Source organism: Argiope bruennichi, chromosome 5, assembly GCF_947563725.1.
Source record: "Argiope bruennichi chromosome 5, qqArgBrue1.1, whole genome shotgun sequence".
NCBI lineage: Eukaryota > Metazoa > Arthropoda > Arachnida > Araneae > Araneidae > Argiope > Argiope bruennichi.
The window spans coordinates 61822200-61844052 of record NC_079155.1 but is presented as its reverse complement, the minus strand read 5'-3'; the positions used below and the strand labels follow the sequence as shown (position 1 = coordinate 61844052).

At 29.1% G+C, this 21853-nt stretch overlaps 2 protein-coding genes across 4 annotated transcripts in view; one reads left to right on the top strand and one right to left on the bottom strand.

The window, feature by feature from the left end:
• The window catches only part of LOC129969501 (dipeptidyl peptidase 2-like), a 42493-nt gene that overhangs the window by 15783 nt on the left and 4857 nt on the right, over positions 1-21853 (bottom strand). The window contains exons 3-4 of the mRNA XM_056084101.1: positions 2814-2977; positions 1800-1935 (exon numbers count right to left, since the gene is read on the bottom strand). Of these exons, the coding sequence (XP_055940076.1) occupies positions 1800-1935; positions 2814-2977 (300 nt within the window). The remainder of the gene's footprint in view (positions 1-1799; positions 1936-2813; positions 2978-21853) is intronic.
• LOC129969502 (G-protein coupled receptor 52-like) lies at positions 502-17366 on the top strand. 3 transcript variants are annotated; one of them, XM_056084104.1, is made up of 2 exons: positions 502-569; positions 16373-17366. In XM_056084104.1, the coding sequence occupies exons 1-2, from the start codon at positions 534-536 to the stop codon at positions 17339-17341; spliced, it is 1005 nt and encodes a 334-aa protein (XP_055940079.1). In that variant the 5' UTR covers positions 502-533; the 3' UTR covers positions 17342-17366. The 3 variants fall into 3 exon arrangements, with proteins under 3 accessions (XP_055940079.1, XP_055940077.1, XP_055940078.1); XM_056084102.1 differs by lacking the exon at positions 502-569 and adding an exon at positions 4304-4402; XM_056084103.1 differs by lacking the exon at positions 502-569 and adding an exon at positions 14563-14696.

The following is a 21853-nucleotide window of genomic DNA, read 5'->3' as shown; positions in this document are numbered from 1 at the left end:
GTCAAATTTTGATTTCATTCAGTCAGTAAAAAAGTCGCCCAAAGTATATATTCGCACGATAGATTCAGAAAAAATGTTTGATTTACACCAAAGATATACCTTTCATAACTATTGCGATGAGGACATTCGTCCATACCAAAGATTCATAATTTTATGTGGGAAAAGGGGAATAAGATCTTAGTTGGACTATATGCGAGAAAGTTTCCGGGAGAACACTTCCGATCATTTGCATATGCGAAGTTGAAAATATTTGACCTAGTAACAATAAAATCTGAAGCATGATAGCTCGTTACTTTTCATATTCTCCCCTTTACGCCTATATCAGCCATTTCTGAGCCCTAACTGCGAAATGCCTCTTTTGATACTGGATATTCGCCAAAAAAGCTGCAAGTGCCTCAAAAATAGCAACCATAGCTAAGATTTTGATGAAAAATTGCAAGTTTCGCCGCTTACGGTTTCTGTATTGAGTGAGATTTTTGGTTTTCATCGAAAGCACAGAAAGTAACCATTATGTAATTTCCAGACATTCTGTAATGCAGACGATTATACTTAATTGGGGCAAATTGGAGGTAGGTAATTTTGGCCCAATCAAACAGTGGCTTGATTTAAACGTATTGGACATGAAAGTAAACAATAAGGAATTTTGTTTCACTATTTCAATTATTATAAGAAAATTAAATTTGTAAGAAAATAGTTTTGTTATTTATTCCATGTCCACGGATTATAAAAATAAAATTATTTTTGCTCATCTTTTTTTATCATTTTTTTTTTTGGATATTCCCGTTTGTCTTTTCTTTAACGCCAATTAATCGCGTATTTGATTTCTTTGAAAAAAGAATCAAGTTTTGTTAGGCTTTAGAACACTAGTTATGTGACTTGACTTGTATTAAACGTTTTAATTTTAGTTTAATTTGGCAAAGTAGTTTTACTTACAAGTGTACTGTTTTCCTTTGGTATTTTGACAAGGATTATAATTTCGACGAAAAGAAAATTTTTTTAAGTGTTTTATGTACTAGGAATGATAATGGTAAATTAAAATTGCACCTGTTTTTACAGTAAGCAACAATACCAACAAAAAAAAACTGATTAATTAAGTCAGTAAAAGATATATGCATTTAGGAATGTAATCTCTGCCCACTTTAACATCTCTTTCATGCGTCAGATTAGAGCATACGTTATTTGAAAATGGAAATTTTACTGTCCAATTAATGGGTGTAAGAAGTTCGCCCCTGTTTAGCGTTTATATTATACATTATTTAATTAGTTTTGTCTATGTTCTTTGCGATTCTACTTAAATAAACAGAATCAACTATATCTTATAACTTTGAAAGAACAATTCTTGTATATTTAAAAAGTTATTTCGCGTATCTCGGAAATGGCTCCAATGATTTGGATCACATTTTATATTCAAATAAAGTTTTGCTTTTTAAGTTTATCTATACAGATATCTTTCCTGAAGGAAAACGAGATTTTACAAACAAAATAATTTTATTACTAAATATTGGCACGTAGCTATGCATGACCTACATAAGCTTATCAGTGATGGAGTAATGGTGAGGGCTTCGCACTTTCATGTATTTTTCTGATGTTCGATCCGCGTTTGCAATTCAATTAGATTTCGCTTATAGCTTTAAACTTTTCATATAATAGAATTTTATTTACAATTTTATAAAAAAAAAATTCCGCGTAAAGAAAGCTTGGTCTCCCAGATGCTAGTATTTATAAATTCCAGAACAATCAGTATTATAATACTATTTATAAAGCTCATTGTTCAGGAATTTTTTAAATGCCGGACTCACTTTGGTCACAGCTTGAAAGAAAACATCGCCTGGCACTTTCCCGGCCACTTGGTAAAGCGGAGCACTGGCAGCTATAGCTCCATGTATAATATTAGGATATTTGAAGCGCATGTAAGCAGCCAGCATACCCCCATAGCTGAAAAAAACACACATATGTATTAATAATAAAAGATAATTTAAATAAATAGTAGCAGCAATTTATAAATAGTAACATTGTACAATGGATAATTCGTTATTTATTTTAAAAAATGGTATAAGCTATTTCTTTAAAAAATTCGCTCTCATTTAGAAAAATATTTGTAAATTAATTTAATAAATTGAATTGCCAAATATACACAATATACTAATAAATACAAATGTTTTTAATTTCCCCCAAATTTGTAATTATGTCCATATGATATTAGAGTGGTATAATTTTTCTCAAACAATATTATTTATACAGATCAGAACTGATTGTAAAAACATTTATTTTTCGCTTAAAAGCAATTTATTTTGATCAAGTATGAATATTGTTACCCTCGTTATTTGATTTCATTTCAAAAGTAACCTTCTTGTTTGGATTTAAAGTTACAAGATCTTGTTCGTTCTACCATTTGACAATGGTGGAGCTTCTATGAAGAATTTAAAAGAAAAGATGAAACGTCATATCCGATGTAAGAAAAAAAAGTTTTACTGGTTATATCACGAATTTACAAAACAGATGAGTAACTAGAATTGAAAAAAAAATGATAAATATAAAGCAACAGGAGTGAGGTATAGTTTAAGAATATAGAAAAGATAAGCAGAAGGTTATAGAAAAAGAGATAGACAAGAGGCGCGTCTCTGTTATGAAAAGAGCCAGGCATCATTTTACTCGCTTTAAAATTACAGAATGCCATGATTTCTGGATTGGACTCGAGGGTCCAGGTGTGCGTCCATCACGAACGCCAGGTGATGATGAATATTTCATCATTACAGAATAATTTCCGACGTTTGTTTTCTCGGAAGAAGAAGAAAAGCAAAAGCAAAACTCACCTTCCTCCAAAAGCGATGATGGGACATTTGTCTGCCTTGTGCGTCTCTTTGAACCGCTTGAGAATGAAAGCGTAGTCAGATACAGCTTGGTTAACACTCAAGAGACCAATATTCTCCCCTTTGAAACTGTCATTTCCGAATGGTAAAGATTTTCCATAGTATCTCTGCAAGAATTTAGAAATATGCTTAATCTTACTAATATGTAGAATATTTTAAAAACTTTTGGTACAAACTTTAAAGGATGATAGACCGCACAAATCACTATGTAGTAGCTAATTTTAATTGAAACAGTGAAGATCTAGAAGGCGTCTTCCAACCAAGAAGATCTCATCTGATGGTCGGCACGATCACCATTTTCTAATCGATTTTGATGATTTTTGATAAAATTTCCGTAGTAACAATTGCCATGCAAGAAATCCCTTGTGGTTTCGCTAACATATTGGAATTATTATAATGATGACGTGAAAATTATCATTGACAGCGTTTTTTAATATTTTTGTAAAATCTTTCATAAAACGTTTTTAAAATGAATCGAGTTTCTTTCATTCTTTCTCTGTTATTCGTCTGTTTCATTGTTTGAAGGTACTGAAGCTACGATTCCTAAAGTAGCCCTCTTTGAATTATGACCATCCATTGTATGTTTTTATACTTATCTTGATGTGTTTCATTAAAATTAATTTTTTTGTCCGGCATTATATTTCATTCCACTGGTGTGATATGGAAATTTGAAAAATGAAAGTCAGTTCATTTGTCTTTCCCGTCATCTAACTTCGATTCAAAATTGTGGGACTTTTCCCAATATAGATTTTGTGCACATTTGCATTATATTTCATCCCACTGGTGTGGTTCGGAAATTTGAAAAGGAGGGTCTGTGTATTTATCATTCTCGTCAGCTAACTTCAATTGCAAATTGTGGCATTCTTCCCAATATAGATTTTGTGCACATTTGCTCGATGAGATTAATCTAACTTAGCGAAATCCCAAAATGGCTGCCTATTTCTGTATCAAATATACTAAAAAAAATTATCTAGTGAATAATACTGTATTACTAAAAAATAGTAATACCATATTTTTAATGTATCAAACATAAAGATTCACCCTTGATTGGCCAATGAAACTCCAAGCACGTAGCGCGGAACATCACACTAAGTCGATCCATTCGTTTCCATGCGTCAATTTGTTACCACTGCAATTTACCATCCAATGGGCTGTAATTCACTGCCTCGATCCCTCCGGACTCCCCGAAGTGAAAATCTAATAAATGTTACCTTCTTCCGAAACTCAGACACTATTATCGCTAATGATACAGCACGCTATTATTATTTTTTCTCTCCTCCATCGAGTTATACCTATACTCAACCCAACCGTTTCGGTTAGTTGAATTTGGGGTTTAAAAAGCGATTCGTGGGTTATTTTGGTGTGGTGGGCGCCCGACTATCTTTTTCGCCTTTTCACTGAGTGAAATGAGTAATGAACTCCTGCAAGTTTTTGTTTCCATGGCAACCGCGACTCATCCAAAGTCGAGCATGAGAAGGAGTTGGCAGATGTTCTACTCTCCACTACACCCACGTTCCCAGAAAGTTTACGAGGTAAGATATTCGATTTGTTTTTTTTGCACTCGTTTTATTGAGTGGAGTTTATTCTTTGGAATGTTAACATTCATAGAGATTGTAAGGTTATTTGTACAACATCTGCCGTTTTGGAAATTCTGAATAGCTAGAAATTTATTTCACCGTTCGATTGAAAATGTTATATTTGTCGTGTTATGCAACTCAAAAAAGCCGGGAAATATTTCATGTTACTGTTTGGTTTTTAAAATAGAAATTGGAAATATTCAATATGGCTTCCTCAATATAACTGGATGGATCTGAGATCAGATCTTATAGATCAGTATACTCAGAATCTAGTAATTTAAAGGAAAGTATTTGATCCTTTGAAACTTAAAGAGAACTTAATGCATTGAGAGTGCATTTCTAATTCTTTCAAGTGATGCAAATGTGGCTAAAAATAAATTTTAAAAATATAAGGCTTATTCATAGCGAAGCAGTTTTAATTAAATGATAGTACAGGATACATAATACCAAAACATAAAATAAAATACATCATACCTGACAAGAGAGAGTTAAAGAATGCGAAAAAGTATATGCCATTTAAAAAAAATAAAAAAAATATATATTGGAGAAATTCTTTGCCGGAAGTATCTAAATTGCAGTGAATAAGCTGGATAATATCATCAATGGTGGTGATGTATAATATCAATGTATATATGGATTGCTGGATAATATCAATGGTGGTCCTTTGAATATTTATGGACTCGAGACCTTCTAGCTGAAACTGGATGATTTTCAACATAGCAATTTTCCCCATTTATTTTTTTTTACCCAATAGAATTGAAAAAAAAATTAAAATATTTTTTAATAATAGCTACAATTGCCTTTAATTTTTAAAGAAATTGTCTTCGCTGTGCTACTGGTATGTCATAATTCTACTGATTATGCCGTTTAGGTATATTGCATAAGTCAATATTTTTGCTAATATTTTGCAATACGAATGAAAAATTATTTGATGAATAGAAATAATTTCATCAATATTTATAATAGAAGGTCGCTTTCTTTCTTCTCTATCTTTGAAAGTATTAGATTATTAAAAAAAATGAACTTTAAAAAAATATTAGTGCATAAAGAAACTGCAGTATAAATACGAATTATTTTCCTTTTTTGCATTCGAAAAAGCAATGAGTAATGACTTATTAAAGTAAGTGATGTCAAGGACATATTTTTTTTTTTTTTAGCTTCTTCATAATATTTCATATTTAAAAAGAGGCATAAACATTCAAACGTTTAATCTCTGTGGCTCCTTCTCAGACTGGCGCTCTGGGCAATGCCTCTTCCCTTCCCTTCCCATCGCTGTGCCTCTAAGAAAGTAATAGAATTTTTTAAAACCCTTAACTTTGCATTCATCATTATTTTATCCGTGATTTTTTATGTCCTTTGTTCACTGTAATATTTTGCTAATGAAAGGTTACAGGTATCCCATCGACTCTTTATAAACCGATTTAAAGTCAGTCGGATAAAAAAAAACGATTTTGACAAGTTTCCTCTAAGAGTAATGCAGTTCAAAGGAATTCTTTTTATTTTATATGAATTATTATTTTTTCCCTTAAAGAACATTCGATAATCATACTTAAATATTTTATAATTCTGTATAATGGCATTGCTATCAGCTTTTAGTAATTTAGTTTTTTCAACGTTGTTTCCTTTTTATGCAATTCAATTTTATTTTCTGAATCAAATCATGGATATTCATTGGTTTCTGAACTTCAGTGTAAATAAATTGTTTTAAATAGTGAAGTGAACTTATCTTTAAAATACTTTTTTTTCAGTTGAATAAATATAATACATACTATAAATTATTTATAAAAATTATGATAATTTCTGTATTATAAAAATTTCCTTTGTTCGAATTATGATTAAACTTGAAAAATTGATCCGAAAATTATTTGAATAGTGTGCCTTTTTATATTAAAAATCTAATTATCATTAAAACTTTCATATATTTATCTTTTAATTTCTTCACTTCTTTTTAAAATAATGCCTAGTAAATTAAACTTTATTACAAACAGTTAAAACACAACATTTCTACATTTCCCTTTCTTGATTGCCCTCTTATTATATTTATTTATTTTGTAGAATACAATAGAAATATAAACAGATATATTTTTCACATTAACTTCATTTTGAAGCAATGTGTAAGGAAAGATAGCTAGCAACGCGAACTACTTCAAAACTTTCACTTTTTAAATATCTACCGCAAACCTACCTGAAAGGGTTTTAACCTAAACAGAAACAATACGCGCCTGATGCACATATTTTTAGCATGATGAACTTTCTGTAAGATTATTTAAAGAATTTTTAGGAATTCTTTACTGATCCTATGTACTTAAATTTATATATCAAATTCTCCCGAAATCTTACTTTTGAGGCATTACTTAACATGAAGTTTTGACCATCTCACCCAGCATATAAGGCTAAACTGTTCAAGTCTTTAAAGACAGAATTAACGGCCTAAAGTGAATATTATATAATGATGCGTCAAATATGATGCAAGGGTTTTTTTTGTATAAGCTATTTCTTCCATTATATCTCTTACATTTATTAAATTTATTGCTCATCAACTTCACAGAATGGCAGAGTACCAATTCTATCCCCACAGGAACCCCGGCCTTATTTTATCGATAAAACTAAATTACTCTTGTAGGATTGCTGGAAATACATTAATCTTATTAATAAAATGAGAGAATAGGATCGATTGCCTTTTAAACTATGCATTATTTTTTGCAATTATCTTAATTTTTATGACAGAAACCTCTAGTTTCAATCATGAATTTTGTAAGTAAAAACTCTATTAAAATTTTCATTCATTTCTGATATTACTTTCAAATTTCTCGCAAATTAAAGCAATGCAAATTTTAAAAAAATAATTTTTAGTTAACGGCATTTATTTAAAATTCATCTGATGGTTTTCGATTCCTTTGTTTTCAAGGTAATTTTCCTTTTTTAATAAAAAGCAAAGAGTAAAATTTCAATTAAAAGCAAGGATTGTTGCGAAATTATGCCTGCAAAAGTTTAGCTGGTTGATTACGGATTTTTCTTTTATTTTTGAAGAGGAAGATATGTATGTACGCGTATTCTTTTTCGCCGCATTCTTTCCCATTAGTACGTGCTACGTTTACTAATGAAGTTTAAAATACAGATGTAGTGCTGACGCACCGATTATTAAATTCGCTCAGACTTTTTGTATAATGTTTCCTCAATATATTTTAATTAAAACTGCAAAACAGCCAAATGAAATGCTTTCAAACTTTCTTTCCTTTTACATTTGCATTTGGAAAATAGAAGAGAACATGATAATATTAATGCAGATAAATAATAAGGGCAGATTGCATTGAGTATTAAAAGAGATTAATAGGGAAAATAGGTAGTATTAGACATTGGGGAAAACTGAGAGCATTAAGGATTGATTTTATGAAATAAAAATGTTTACAAGCACATAATAAGATGAAGTTTAGCGAAAATCTTATATCTTATGCATGATAGTTATAGAGATGTTTTTGAGAAATTAAATTAAATCTTTTAGAGAATATTTAATTTATTATGAATAAAACATTTTCATTGAAGAAATATCTTTTATATTAAGTTAAGCATAAAGGAATATCTTTTATATTAAGTTAAGCTAAGTTATTTTATATTAAGGTTAAAGTAAGGCTTTTTTATATCAAAGCCAAAAAGAATAACTTATTACTAGAAAAATGATTACTAAATGTAATTTCTACAACATCAACATAATTACTAAACTAACTATATATTTTATTTTTCAATATTTTGTTAAATGTTTTCCATTTTTTAAGTCATATTTAAGGGAGGTGGGAAACTAAGAAAAAATTATTTTAAAGTTTGTAAGAAAAAAAAAAGCCAGTTTAAATAAATAAATATTCTTCTTTCTTTGTGAATTCAGTGAAGAAATATAAACGAACTCAGTGACCTAAGATCTAAACATTTCAAGGATGAAAGAAAACAACAACAAAAACAAGTTGAAGAATAATAATACTCAGTAAAAAACGAATAATTGCATTTTAAGAATTCATAACACTTCCTCGCTGCCTCCATATGTTATGTAAAAATTGGATACCGGTTTTTCATCTTTAGAGCATTTTTTTTATTGCATATTGAAAGACGAATTCATAACTATTGAAACTTGTTTTGAAATTTTTTTCTTGTATTGGATTTTATACAGCTTACTTAAGAAGAAAATTACTATTGTTTAAATAAATATAGTAAGCTACAAATTTATTAGCTATTCCTCTCTTCGAATCAATTAACCATTTAAAATTTCTCCAGCTTTGAAATTTTATATATATTTGGTATTGAGATAGATTTAAGAAAGGAAATTAATTAATTCATTCGAAAAAATTAATTTCTTTTGTTAATTAAGTAAAATAATCTATATTCAATGAACAAAGCAAGATAGAATGTTATGGCTTTAGGTAAGAAATGGAAACAAAGGAGTGTGCTTCATCGAAAAATGTGAGAAAAATTTATATTCACCTTCTTTTCAGCGTTAAACACTGGCACACCGTTGTTTTAAAATAACAGTAATAAACTGTTAATTAATTTGATTAATTAAATTAATCACATTACATGATCAACCCATTTTGTGGTTTTCGAAGTTATTAAGAGCAAGCAACTATATTCAGAAGCGGTAAAATAGCTTATCATAGGTATTTAAGATTGATGAATTCGATGGTTAAGTTGTATTTTTTAAACTTTTTCTGAGGGCCTTATAAAGATTTAAAGAAGTATGAAAACAATTTTTTCGGCATGGTATGCATTTAAAATAAATAGCATATAATAAAAAAACGGAAATTATAGAAAATTTGAATTATTTTCATTGTATATATTAGTATAATAATTTTTTAATGTCTACAATGACGAATTTTTCTAGTATCTGTTTATTAATAGTTCCCTCAAGCGACTAACTAGTTTGCTGGAAATATTGGTTATATTTGATTTCAGATAAATCGTTTAGATACAACTTTATGTTCATGATTCTGTTGAACTATCTGATATGAAAGCTATGTTATTTTAATAATCTTTACTTATTTTGTATACATGAACATTTCTATTGGAGACAATCCTTAACATCATACCGTTACTAAAAACACGTGAATGTCCGGTTCATCTTCCTGCTGGTGTGGTGCGGAAGTTAGGAGATAGGGTTCCAGCTCATGTGTCTTCCTCGCCATCTAACCGCGGTTCAAAATCATGGTCTGGGTCCTTTAAAACGGGACGTTAATATAATTAAACTAAACTGACCAGTTCATCTATCTTTTAAATTTCACGACATTGTAAATTCTTTTTCTATACATTTTGTGAATTAAGCAGATATTAAACAGAATCCTTCAAGTTTAGCTTTCAACAATGGGTGGAAATCTCGCAATAATTATATGATGAAATGATGAAAACGGTTTGAATTTCGAGGAAACAATATACTCTATTGTTGGAAATTTTTCAAAAATTTATTTTTGAAAATTGTCAAAATTAATTAAAAATTCACTCTGCTATTAAATTAGTATCATTAAAAAGACAATTTTTAACGGCGTTAAAAGGTAAATTTTTTGTGCAATTATATTTTGGAAATTATCAAGGAAAAACGCCAAAATTCAATTTAATTTTTAAATAATTAAAATTCTTAATGAAATTTTTAAAAAATATATCGCTCTGATGTGCAAATTCCTACTCTCTAAAGTCTATATGTGCCAAGTTTGGCAGTTCTAAGTCAAATGGTCCAGCCTGTAGAGCGCCAACTATAAGCCAGACTATTTGACTTTGAGCTACCACATTTGGCACACAGAGACTTGGAGAGTATAAATGAGCACCTCGAAACAATTCCTTTTTAAAGTTTTAATTAAATATTAAACAATATTTTGGAGGTTTTTTCGCGATAAATTTTGAAAATATTACAATTAAAAAATAATTTTTAAATCATTTTAAAAATTGAAAAGTTATTTTTTCAATTAGATATATTTTTTGTCGCATAAATTTTACTATACTTAATACAAAAAAATTTAAAATTTTTAAACCTCTTTTCTAACAAGAATACAATGGTACACTAGGATTCTGAACGAATATTGAACACATCACGAATGATGTTGGAAAAAATAATAATGAAGCCATGAAAGAATTCCAAAATTATTAATAAAAATCAACATTGAAATTGTAGATATGGTTTTGGTTTAGTTTTACAATCCGAATTAGCATCGAAATTAATATTAATAATGAAACACATAAAACAATGTAATTAAAGTTATGTCAATACAAATCACTATTGTCAAAGAAGATTTCAGTAAATCAAGCGATATACAGTGGTGGCCAAAAGTGTGGACATTTTTTGAAAGTTTCATGTTTTTCAACTTTGCGTGCTTGTAGAATATATTAATTTTCACTTAAATACAAATGTTTATAAATCAAATTGAAGGTAATTTAATGTAGAATTTAATAACAAAAACCATATTACAATATCTGTATTACAAAACAAGTTAAGCTCATTTTAGTAGAACAAACAAACACAAATCGTTTTGAATAATGATGTGTTTTGTAATAAAAGCGTACTAGCCAATCACAAACACTGTTCTGAGGACCAATCAAATGTCTGTAACTGTAGTTTAGGTTATTTGGATGGTAAAAGAGTTATTGTTGTAGAAATATTTTGCGGAATGATGCATACTAGTACAATTAAATAGAGTATTACTGTTTTTGAATATTTTAAGTCCTTTTTTTTTTATTTGAACTAATTTTAAACAATGTCACCAACAAGAGAACTGATTGGACATCTACAAAAAGAAGCCGAATTGTCATATTGAGAGAAAATGGCCTCTCTTATGCTGAAATTGCAAGACAAGTTGGTGGTTCAGTGACTTGTTCTGGTGTATGAAAGTTCTGTTTATGTTATGAAAAAACGAAATCAGTGGAAAATAAGGCCGAATCAGGCAGAAAAAAAATGCACAAGTGCTACTGCCGATAGAAAAATTAAACGGCTATGCCTTCAAGATAGAAAACTTTCATCAGATGCTATTAGATGCGAAATGAATGCAGTAAGTTCAAGAACAATAAGAAGAAGGTTATCAGGATTTGGACTACAAGCTAGAATTCCAAGGAAAAAACCATATTTAAATCAAAAGCAATGCAAAAAACCAGTTAAGTGGGCAAAAGAACACATTAAATGGTCAGAAAATCAATGGGAGCAAGTAATCTGGAGCGTTGAGACTAAAATATCGCTCTTTGGTAGTGATGGTAGAAAATACGTGAGACGTAGAGTAGGTGAAGCGCTTCATCCTGATTGCATTGTAGCAACTATAAAAATAACAACAAATGCCATGATTTGGGCATGTATGTCTGCAGATGGTGTGGGCTGAATTCAAGTGATTGATGGCATCCTGAATGCCAAAAAATACATCGAAACTGTCCTGGAACCAAAATTGATACCTTCCATCAGGGATTTCTTCCCCAACAAAGCACCATTTATTTTTCAGCAGGATTCAGCTCCATGCCACACAGCAAAACTATGCTAAGCATGGTTTCAAAATAAAGGCATAGATGTATTACCATGGCCAGGAAACAGCCCTGATTTCAATCCAATTGAAAATGTGTGGCGACGTTTGAAAATTCTTGTACGAAAAAAAACGTTCATCCAATAAAAGACAACTTATTGAATCTGTAATTGATTCTTGGCACCATGTGATTACGAAAGATGAAACTCCAAATGAAAAGACACTGCGTCTTAAAAAAATAAGGGTTATCCTACGAAGTATTGATTGTGTATCACTTTAAAAAAATGCAAATCTAAGATAGATTTGACTAAAATGAGCGTAACTTTTTGTGTAATACAGATATTGGAATACTGTTTTTGTTATGAAATTCTACATTAAATTACCTTCAATTTGATATATAAACATTTGTATTTAAGTGAAAATTAATATATTCTACAATCATGCAAAGTTGAAAAACATGAAACTTTTAAAAAATGTCCACACTTTTGGCCACCACTGTATATCTACTCAATTCTGAAAAGAATCTGTAAAAGAATTAGTTTTATATCTAAAATATTGTTAATGTAAAAAATGCCAAATTTTACATTGTTTTGAATTAGAAATTGGATTGCACTATTAAAAATATGGAAATAACAAAATACATCCAATTTTACGAATTTTAGGGGAGCTGATAGAAAATACTGGAAATGCATCGTAAAATGAACAGAACGACGTAAAGCTTCGGAAAAAGTATGAAAAATTTCCAAGTTTAAAAATATTTTACTGAAGAAGCTATTGAGATCCAAATTACGTAAAATATTTGATTAAAAATTTGAATAACCATTAATTCCAGAGAACGAAAGGCGGCTAGCTCTACTTAAAATGTTTATGATGTTTGGATATCGGTGCTCTATAAGACAGATTATTTTTATCTAAAGGACTTAAGTTGGTAAGATATAATATTAATATTTGCAGATTTTAATTGATCAAAAATCAAACGAGATTTTTCATTTTTCCCGCAATAAATCTCAAAAATATTCTTCCACAAAATCTATTTTTTTATATCATTTAAAAAAATTTAATGTTTTTTTAATGAAATAAACTTGATTGTACAGTTTTTTTTAATTTTCAGAATTAAAAAAAATTTGGCTAGTCTTCAACTATAAATTTCATTGTAAGTAGATGAATTCAAACCATTTTCATTGTTTCATTAAGTATTTAATCGCATAGTTTTCTTCCTTGTTCAAATCTGAAGAAGATTCTGCTGATTATCTGCTCAGTTTACATCAGAAATTAAAAAAAGATCAAATGATATTAACACAAAAGATGGCATTCAATTCGAAACAAATTATCCAGGCAGGGGCGTAGAGACCAGAGGGGAGCAATGGGAATGTTGATGTCCCGGAAGCTATAATTACGGATGCCATCGAAACAAAACATTGTTGCGCTTTTATTATTTTCTTAAAATGAAAGATTATGAAGGGGCGAAAAAAAATGCCATGCCCAGGGCGCCATGTATATTTACTAAACCACTGATGAAAGAATTATGTTACACTCCGGGCTCCTGTAACTCTTATTATCCCATTGTACCTACAAACTTGCGGTTTCAATACTCAACTATAGTAGGCAAACTTTTTATTTGTTACGATAATTATGTACATCAAGTGCAAAATTTTCCTCTTTTTGTCTGTAAAAAAAAAAAAAAAAAAAAAAGTGAAAAAAAAGTTTTAAAAAAAAGAAAGAAAGAAAAATATTTTTAGAATTTTTATTTTTTTATTAGCATTACCATTCTTTCAATATTATTTTTTTATACATTTCATTCTGTATTTAAACATTTTTTAATTCTTTTTTACAACGGAATTTATCTAAACGGAAACTTTTCTGAAACGACAAGACTAATAAGGCAATTCTCATTTTTTAATAAAAGGTCCTTTAATTTGCACATATGTAATTCAAAAATTTGATTTGTACGAACTCGTATAGAAAAATATTATTGTTTGAAATAGTTCGCCATTATTCATATAAAAAATATAAGCATAACTTATAAGCTCCACATTAAGCATTAGTACTTAGTAATTGCATCTTCGTCTAATCAGGGATAATACTAATATTTTTCCATTTGCAATCCCATAAAATCCAAAAACCTTGAGAACAATCAGCTTCTTTAATTACTTCTGAGCAATCGATAGAGTAATAATTTTGATAGAACATCTTAGATCGCCGATTTGACGCCTCCGACTTTTTCTGATGCGCGCGCATCATCTTTCCCTCCATTGCTGAATAAAAAACAGCAAACGTCTTATTCGTATTGAGGTCTACACCAGATATTTCAGTTAAGAAATTCATGATGTTAACTTCGCTCCTATTATTGAATCCATACGTTAAATTTGTACCGTAATTTTCATTTCGATTGTTTTGAAAAAGTTTTCAAGCAAGTCTTTAGTTTGAAAATAAAACACTCTTGCGCGGAGAAAAGTTATATAGCTTCGGCATGCTGTGTCAGTTTGTTTAACTATGCTATGTAAACAAAAATTTGGTGCCAATATTTTTTTTTTCTTCCCTGGTTTTTTTTGTTTTGTTATTTGTTTGGAGCTTGAAGAAATTCTTTGCAACCCAATTTCGAAACTGATGTTGCTGTTTTCAGTAAAATTCTTCTAAGTTTTAATAGTTTCAGACAGCTTTTGGAATTAACTATTAGAAATGTTTAAAAATGTACGCAATTTGGTAAATTAGCTTACATATGCAGCTTCACCAGGATGAAAATTAAAAATCTGGTATCTGATGACTTCAATTTCAAGGTAAGTGTTGAGGTAATAAATAAATAAATAAAAATAGAATTTTAGTTAAAACTTTTTCATTTTATTTCTCTAAATAATATAAAATGAATCTCATTTGTTACAAATAATAATTATTGTTGAAATGAAAAATAGAAGAAGTCTTGAGAAAATATTTAGTACATATATGATTTAAAATTTTCCGCCTTTGGTGATGAATTAGTTGATCAGATTGAATTTCAATTAAATTAATTCATTCATATGATCATGATTCCTTTCAAGAAATACTTTTTGCCGTCAAATTGTGATAGAAATCGAAGCATTGAAGTAATCGAAGCTTTAATAGACTTGCACATAATAATGTTTAATGTGTACATGAACCTTTCTAATGCTTTTAAATCCCATGATATAAAAGCATCATTAGAAATGTAACTGCCCAAATAATTTCTCTTCTAATTATATGTTACTTTTAGCAATACGGTAGTTTCACTTTCTTTTTTTCCATGTTAATGACATGGACAATAAACCGAATTTTTCTTCTTCAGCTTGAAAATCACGTGATTATATGATTAATGAAACAATGAAAATTATTTGAATTTCATTGAAATAATGGAAATGGTTGTTAAAACTATGCAGAAAATATTTTCACATTTTTTAAATTTAAAAAAATGAATTACTAAATTGATATTATTAAAAAAAATAAGTTTCTGAATTTTAACGATGTATGAAAATTATTTTTATGCTCTAATATTGTGAGCCAAAATCTTACCAAATTCTTAATTAATTAAAACGCTAATTAAAATTTTTTGAAAAGAAATAGCTACGGAGTGCATATTCTTAGTCTCTAAAGTATGTTTGTTCTAGATTTGTTAGTTTTTGGTCAAACAGTTTGGCCCATAATGATGCTAACAGACGCACACATATTGACTAAAAGTGATAGTTTGGAATTCCTGAAAGGAACAGTTTTCATTCCTCTGATTTAAAATTTATCAATCGTCTGAAATTTTTTCCAAACCTTAAAGTATTTGCATGTATTTTGCACAATTAATGTATACGAGAATTAAGGTATAAAATGCACTACGCCTAGATATTATACTATACTGCTGATGAAAAATGGAAAGTTACTGCTAAAAGAGCATTAAAAATGTAATTCGAATTTAAAAGTTATTTCTTTTGCATTTGATCATAAAAAGGATGCAAAGACAATTGGTTTAGTAATTACTTTTTGTACATCAGTACTAACCAGCAACTTCACCACTATTTGTCCACTAAACTGGTAATTCATTTCGATACAAAACAATCAACTAGGAGAGAAAAATGAGTACTGTTTCCGATAGAAAATTCAGCAATTTTAATTAATTTATAACTTTTAGATAGACTCTTTTTCCTTCCTAAATTTCTTAATATATTGTCAAAAGCGTTGATACCATGAAAATTAAATAGTTCTAATAATGATTCTCTCTACAGAAATCTTTAAAAAAAGCAGATTTTTTTTCAAAATGTGTATTAAAAATTAGAATATTTTCTTATAAAACTATATTTACACCTATCAAAATTAAAACTTTGATGATTTTTTATTTAATACTCTTCTTCCATCACTGTATTAAGCAATTAATTAATAGCAAGTTTCTTCAACTTCTTTAATTATTTTTTCTAATTAATTATTTATTTATGTAGTTATTTCTTTGCCCTTTTTTCAGATCACACCTCCCTTTGAAATGAATACATCTGCAATCATTCCAGAACAAGATTACTATACATACGATGGAGAAATTGTATCCAAAGGAGAAATGGAATTCGTTTCTCTCGAAAAGGCAGTAGAAGCTGGTTTGGTTGTCGCTTTGTGTATATCAACAACAACCAGCAACCTCATCACCATTTGCGCCATTTTGAGCGTTCCAAGACAGAAAGTTCTGGACTTTTACCTATTGTCTCTATCCATCACAAACTTGCTGGTTTCTACTCTAGTGATCCCTTTTTCTATCGCAGCGAAATCGAATGTCTTGGGATGTTCCAGCTACATTCTCTGCAGCATCAGTGGCTACATGCACATCAGTTTATCAGCAGTCTACATGTATACATTCATGTGGATATCAGTGGACCGTTATCTGGCTGTTAGAAAATCGCTGCGCTATGAGACCATTCAAACGCGAACTCGGTGTAAATGCTGGATTCTTTTCACTTGGGTTATGGCCACTTTTCTTTGTTGTCCACCACTTTTAGGAGATTCCAAAGGTCATTTTTATGATGAGAGTTTCATGTGTCTATTGGATGTTAACAGCATGCTGCCATATAGTATTACTTTGGCATGTTTGGTTCTGATGCCAAGTGTATTGACTCTGTGTTACACGTATTGTTATATTTTTATCGATCCTTCTGCTGAAAGAAAAGACGATCCAGATGGCTCCAATCATGACCATATAGCGACTTTTATAGTAACAATTGCGTTTGTATTATTATGGGCGCCATGGGGAATACTGAGAGTTGTGGAGCACATCTGTGGGAAAATTTTAGCTGGATCAACGACAAGATTCTGGCTACTATTCATAGGGCAGCTGAATACATCTTGGACTCCACTGACTCTTTTAAGTTCTTGTGGAAGATGTCAATTAGGGCTAAGAATGATGTTCAAACTTTGTTTCAAAACAGATAACAGTGTGGCGTTATAACAATTGTTTAAAAATGAAAAAAAGTTCCTACAAAGATTATTTTTGTAATCATTTTCATGAGTTCTCATTCAGTTATTATCAACTTTTGTATAATTTGTGACTTACAATTCATTGTCATAGTTATTAAATATAAATATATATCTATTACAGCTATGCCACTCTGTATGATCATTAGATCTTATGTAGTACAATGTACTACTGTACTAATGCGCAAACTTTAGTGCTATATTGTAAAATCATGTATATTCCAAAGTGCAGGAAAAATAAAAAGAAGAAAATATTTCATAATTATTATTTAAAATAAATGTGAGAGAGCTAAAATTTATTGCCAGTGTTATTAATTTCTTTTTAAACAGTATTTCTCGAAATTACACAATTGGTGCAACAGAACAGAAATATATTAAAGGCGGGTTGCTTTACATACAAATATAAGTGAACTTTAATTAGTCAGATAGAAAGGATAAAGGGAAAAAAACCCAAGTTATTTGGAAGAAAAGTAACTAATTAACCTACAAATATATCGATATAAAATAGTATATAAAAATAAAGGCATTAGACGAACAAAGTTATTTTAATGAATTTACAAAATCCAGCAAATTTGTCTAAATGCTGAACGACTTTTTTCTAGTAATGGCATCCTGATGTGTCTCTGTGTACGCATGACAACTTTTTTGTGTGTGAATTCAACAACACACTGCCATTATAACTATCAGTTTCCAAAAGTAATTAGTTGGATAGTTTGACAAATGCTACATGAGCAAATTATCTGTTTTCAATATTTGTTTCTATTTTGAATTTTACATTTGTATCATGTTAAGAAGTAGGAAATATTCAAACTGGAAGAATAAGAACAGTGTATTTTCTAGTTTCCGTAATTCAGAAAATTGGCTACAAAAATAATTTCGTCCTCGAAATTATCAATTTAATCTCTAAGCTTTCGTTTTTCATGCTTGTTTCAAAAGCTGATACTGTATGTTTATAAATATATTTTCTTAACATTTTGGCAATAAAACGTTGTTAAGATTAAAGATTTTATTAAATAAAGCAATTTTGGTTTATTCAGTTAAGATTTAAGACCTAATTTTTTAGATGTGAAAAACAAAATAATTGTACGTCAAAACGATTGACGCTACGGAATTTTTTCTTTTCTTTTTTTTCTTTCTTTTTCTTTTCTTTTCTTTTTTTATAATAAATGCATACTACAAACATTTATTTTGTCGAAAGATTTATGGGTATTTAGTTTTAGAATTTCACTTTAACTAATAGTTGTTTACAAGGCAAGATTTAGAAATTAGACAGCTACGAATAAATTTAGTATAAAAAGAAAATTCTATGCTTATAAAAACTGACAAAAGATATTGGTAGAATATTAAATATTATTTAAAAGAAAAAACAACAGTCCGAATCCGTGAAGTTTTTTTTTTTTTTTTTTTTTTTTTACTAGCCATAAAGTTAAAGATGTTATTTACTTGAAGCTTTGTTTTTCGTAAAAATACTTTTAAAAATATGAATATATACAGATTTTAGATAGATATTACAGTAAATAAAATATAGAATCTCTAATATGGAACTATCAAATTCGTATCATTTTTGAGCAATTTACCAATTTGCTGTTGATGTTTGGTTTGGTTTGGTTTTGTGTGGTTTACTGGCGCAAAAGCCATATTTGGCTATACTGCGTCAAAAAAATTAATAATAATCCGCCAATTAACTGCAGAATTAATTTTTAAATGTTCTCAATTTCCTCTTTTTAAAGTCAAACGATGACGCATATCACATACAAATGGTTGCATAGTAAATATAAGAATTCATAATAAAGCGAATAATCATAAGCTTGAGCCTTATAAAATAAAAAATTACACATCGATCTCCCCAAAATGAATAGAAGTGTATACATGTCGAATGCCCTTGACTGGTTAAGGCAACAAAAATGTGCAAATGTTTTGCGCGTGTATATTTTAGCACTGAGTAGATAAAAACACCGATTTTAGTTTCTAGCGCAATTAATTTATCATTAGAACTTTATTATATAACACTGTGATTTCTTTTTCCATGACGTATGAAATAATTTTCTTTTTCCAATATTTTCAGAAAGTGTAACAACGTATAATAATGGCATACTTTGAATGAACAATTTTATGATTAGTTTTTAAACGTAGACATTTCTGTATCCACAAATAAAATTCTTGAAATATCTTTCAAATCTTTCCATTAAAATTTTAAAGTCAGTAGTTTATTTTGAGATGTTGCTTATTAAGAAGAAAAATAAACTATATATTGAAAAATGAATGCCATAATTAAAAAAGGAATTTCCTGCAAATCCTAAATCTCAGTTTTTTTTTGAAATTCTTAAACTTTGGAATGATTAATTGAAAAATCAGTCTTAACACATTTTCCGCTGATTATGTTAAAGAATGGCTTTTCTTTGTAAGTAAATTATACATACCGTACTTATTGTGTTGATAAAACATTAACATTCAATCTCTATATTTAATCTAATATAAAAATAGTCAGGTTAAAAATGTTAAAAAAAAAGTCTTTATATTTAAAAGTTTAGATTCTTTTATATCGTGTCTTAGAAAGTCGTTTACAAATGTTCGTTTAAAAGTAGGTCAAATTAACAAAAATAAATCATTTTAAAAATAGAATACGGGTCCTCAAATGCCAAGAGAGACCACAACAAGGGATTCTTTGTGGATAAATTAAATGAAAGAAAAATACACATTAAATGAAGCGTTTTCTGCAAGTTAGATGGAATATATGTTTACAATATCCAAACAGCATAGTAATAAGAATAATAACATGCGAAGCTAATATATCTCCGAACAGCAAGTTTGAACATTTAGTTTACCTTCTTTAAAGAATCAATGTTGATTCTGTATCTTACTTGTCATTGTATCTGCTATTATATATACGATTTGTAATATCGATGTTTGTAGAACTACATTATTATGTTGTTGTACATATGTATTCCATTAAGCCTGGTTTGAATACATTATTTGTTTTAGCCTTCGCTTTATTTAATATACTGACAAACAGCTTTCTCTTTGCGTTTGCAGTGCCCTGTTCTAATATAAAAATGGCTAGATTCTGTATACCTGAACTACTTAAAGATTTTAAACAATCTTTTGAGACACCTTGTATGTTGTAATTTTTATAGCTTCTAAGCTGCAATTGGGTGACACACTGATCATTTACCAATTATATGTCAATTTAGTATATGCGACGTCACTTTGTGGTTGAATAAGTAGACCAAGATAGTATTCCACAGTTATTAGTTTTGTATCTGGGCTATGAACTATTCTCTACTATTAATAAAAATGTATGCATGCGTTTATTGGCGCTCTTTATGTGCCGTTTGGCCTTAAGTTACCAAACCTGACTTATATATACTTCAGAGGGTGAAAATATGCACCTCTGAGTGATTTAAAAAAATTTTAATTGAAAATTTAATTGATTAAAAACTAGGTGAAATTTTTTTCATTTCCTTGAAAATTTCTGAAAATATTACAATCTTACATCATCTCAAAGGTTGAAAAAGATTCATAATACTTTCCAAGTTTTTTGTTTCAATGATTCAATTTTTTGCCATTGATTTTTTTTCTATTTTTAATTAATTTAAAAAAAGTATTTTAAGCATATTTTCCAACAATATATTTCATTGTTAAAGTTAAATTCGATTCTTCTTCATTATTGTGGCTAAAATTTTTTTTCCCTGATTTTCTTTCCATTGTTGATGACCAGGATATGAAGATTCAGCTAATTTTTTTCCATGTCGAGTAGATTTCCATAAAAGGCATGCTTTTAATAGAAAAGTTTGGAATTTTGTTTTACATACAATTAAGGTTCAACTTCAGAATCAAGCAATTAATTTTTAAAGTGCGCCCACTTTTTAAATATTGCTGCTTTTTACTGCGATGCAATCGGATGGATACAGGCATATATCAGCATATACAAAGATATAGGAAGAAAATTTTACCTATTGTAATTGTACAGAACATGTACGACTTTTAAAATAGTATGAGTTATATGCTTATAAAAATATGAGGTTTAAAAATGTTTTCCAAGGAAGCTATCAGACATAGTTACATAAAATATTTAATTTAAATTTTTAGCACTAGTAATACCAGAAAACCAAAAGCTTTACTTGCTAATAAACTGCAAGCAAAAATTTCGTCCTAACTTCCAAATATGGAAATAAATAAAATTTTGGTTGGAAATATATCTGTCAGAAAGATTCAAAAAATATTTCCCGCCAAAAAATTAATGGAAATTAAATTTGTCATTAAATTTTATTTTAGATTTGTTCTTTTTAATTTGAAAGACTAATTTTCTTTGTTTTGACAAAAAGAATTGTTAGATTAATTTATTTTATCTTGTCTATCGTTTATGCATTTTTTTTTATCTCAGTAAGAACAGTTTCAGATAGCTTATTATTTTATGGATTACAACTACATGCTTTTCCTCTGATCGCCTTGAAATTCACAATACCCTGTCTGAAGTTCTAGCACT